The sequence below is a fragment of the Lactuca serriola genome, chromosome 7, assembly GCF_051521515.1.
Source record: "Lactuca serriola cultivar US96UC23 chromosome 7, Lser_US96UC23_V15, whole genome shotgun sequence".
Lineage (NCBI taxonomy): Eukaryota > Viridiplantae > Streptophyta > Magnoliopsida > Asterales > Asteraceae > Lactuca > Lactuca serriola.
In genome coordinates, this window is record NC_136414.1 from 56,319,390 (window position 1) to 56,322,500 (window position 3,111).

The 3,111-nt window shown below is 33.2% G+C and overlaps 1 protein-coding gene across 1 annotated transcript; it reads right to left on the minus strand.

Moving 5' to 3' along the window:
- Nucleotides 1-310: 310 nt before the first annotated feature.
- Nucleotides 311-766, minus strand: LOC145063998 (uncharacterized). The gene has a single exon (XM_079011530.1). The coding sequence runs from the start codon at nucleotides 764-766 to the stop codon at nucleotides 311-313; it is 456 nt and encodes a 151-aa protein (XP_078867656.1).
- Nucleotides 767-3,111: the final 2,345 nt, after the last annotated feature.

Below are 3,111 nucleotides of genomic sequence, written 5' to 3' on the forward strand. Positions count from 1 at the left end.
ATCCTCACTTTCTCTTAGTCCCTGCAAATCAAAACAAATGTGGAAACCACATCCTATGTCAAGGACCCAAGAATGAGAAAGTTGTGTGTTATTAACTTGAATAGTGCAAATACCTGAAGAGGACGCCGTGATCTTGCCATCCTTCAAGTCATACAGGTACATAGCATAGCTTCTTCTCTAATGGCCCTTTTCACCATAATGGAAGCAAATGGCCTCCTTTGGATCAATGACCGTGGGGACATCAGAGTTAGGCTTTGAATTTGACCCACTGCTAGACCCTCCAACATGGACCTTCCCTTTTCCTGCCAGATTAGGAAGGAGCCTTCCTTTTCTTTCCTTTTCTAGATCCAATGGCCAGGACATGAGCATTTGTTGCAGTAGAGGCATGATTTTTCTTCATCCCCGATTCAATAGTTTGCAACAAATTATGAAGCTTAGTCAATGTCGTCTCTGTATTGTTCGGATGATAGGATAGAACGAAATGATCATAACTAGGAGTTAATGAGTTAAGGACCATATCAATGTCCAACTCATCACCAAATGACACACTGATCTTATTCAGTTGCTCTACGTACCTCTGCATCTGTTGTATGTGAGGGCAAATAGGTTCTCCTTCCTTGAGCTTGAACGCCATGAGAGCTTTGACCACTTCGAATCGGTCTTGTCTCGCCTTCTTATGGAAATTTCTTGGAAGGTCGAGAGCCATCTTGTATGACCAATAGTCCTTATAGAACTTGGCTAGTTCAGGTGCCAGAGTGGCCACCATGATGCGAGCAACCTTAATGGCATCATCAGAATGTTTGTAGTAAGAAACGATTTCCTTGGGATTAGCGATTAAATGATCAATTTTGACAAGAGGCTTTTCGAGGACATATTCCTTGCCCTCCTAACAAAGAGTCATCTTGAAGTTCCTCATCCAATCCATGTAGTTGGAACTATGAACTTTTCTTCGACAAAATCGAGAGTAGAGGGAAGTTTAAGCAAGAGGAGCCAGTTTAAGTAGTTGTGAGATCACCATTTCCAGACATCTATATAAGGAGACATAGTTTTTAGTTAGTGATATAAATTCTTAATATTTTAACCCAAAGTAAATATTCAAGGCTAGGATCTAAAATACAATTCACAATAAAGAATAGGGATGTTGTAATCCAATAGTGAATTTATCAAGGTAGGTAATACAAATTTACAAATTTTCAATCTAGCATGAAATTCCTAGATCTTTTGAGATTCATTAAATCTAATGAATGTCTTGTTTAATTTCAGATTATGCTCTTCAAATTTGTGACTGGCATGTCGAGGATCACAAATAAGATGTGAATAACTATGCAAATCTGTTTGACAACGTCGATGTCCTTTATCATCTCAAATTAATATGCCGATAAGCCGCACGTGCTCCATTAACAATGATAATTTTCAATTTGTCCATCACTCAACTTTATAGTCCCAAATTAGTGTGCCAGTTAATCACGCACACTCCACTAGCGACATATAAAGAGTGATCTGTGTTTTCATGGACTAGCATACACTTCACATTTTTTTCCTAAAGTAACTAGAGTTGGGATTTATTCAAAAGGTTCTAGTACTTTACTAGCATCATAATTATAAGTGGGTGAGAGTGGACATCTATTCAACGGCCATTTTATAGGCCACTTCCTTATACCCCCTTATAGTAGGGCTTCGCGAATAAGGCGTACTAGCGATTTGACTAACTTATCTTATACATATAATATATTAAACTTTTAATCATATATATTGTATAAAGCGTATTTTAAACTTTTCAAAATACTAGGGTTTAAAATTAATCTTTCAAATTAAACAATTAATAATAATTAATTTTAAACTAAGTAATGATTTAATGTTTTATCTTAATTAAAACAATTAATTAAATAAATTCAAATCATATTATTTACCAATTAAACAATTAATTAAATAATTTAATTTCATGGATTAAATAATTATTTACCAATTAAACAATTAATTTAAATAATTCAAATTTAGTCCTAAACCTTTATCCATCTAATTTTAAAAAAAGGTAGGGTTTATCAAGTTTTTAATTATTCAAATTTTAAATCATATTAAAATAATAATTAAAGGAACTAGAAACCCTAGGGATAAACATACAGTTTTCGAAAATAAGGAGGAGGTAGCTAGGGTTCCATAAAACCCTAGCCAAGTCAAAATTATGGCCTTTAGGGTTTAGTTTCCATAAACCATTATTTTTATCAATTCGTTTTAGTGGGCAATCAAATAGAAAACATAAGGCTCAAATATCACTGATGGGTTTTATAGGTTATAAATTTTTTACATGTGGCGAAAAAACACTTAAACCCTTAAGTTCACATGCAACCGAGAAATGATCTATGTTTTCTCTATTGATAGCAACTAACTATGAATATTAAGAAACCCTAGGAGAGAGGCTATGAAATCGAAATTCAAATCAAATTAGGGTTACATACATTTTGATTATTATTGTAAATAATCAAAGTTGAATCCTTCTTCAAAATCTTGGAAAGCTAGCACCAAAGGAATGGATATCTATAATGACTTTAACCCTTAACCCTAGTAGCAAGAAGACTTAGTAGAGAGGATGCTTAACCAAAATTTCGGCTCTAGGAAGGCTAGAAGGAGTGGACGAAATAATGAGAGCCAGGGAGGTTTTTATATAGCTGAAAGAAACTTGAGGCCAAAGCTAGGGTTTTCAGGCGAAAAGATATGATTAATTAATATAATAATCAAGCTGCCTTATGTCTTTATCCTAGGCCCCATGAACAAAATTTTTATGTTATTCCTAGCGAAATTTTGTTCACCCCCATCTCATGGGGTTCTAGAGCTTTCATGTTTCAACTTTCGTTAAACAACCAAACAACACCTACACTTTTAATTAATTTAATTAATCTTGAAATTAATTTGAATTAATTTTTGATTAATTCCAAATTAATTATTGTTATTTCTTATTAATATATTAATGATTCAATATATTAATAAACTATTTATTCCAATTTATTAATCATATAATAAATCAATAATTCAGCTTCTCTCTCCAAAAGTTATTCAATCCAAATACTAGTATTGAGGGCAACCCAAAAATAGTTTTTCTTCTAATTCAAGAAT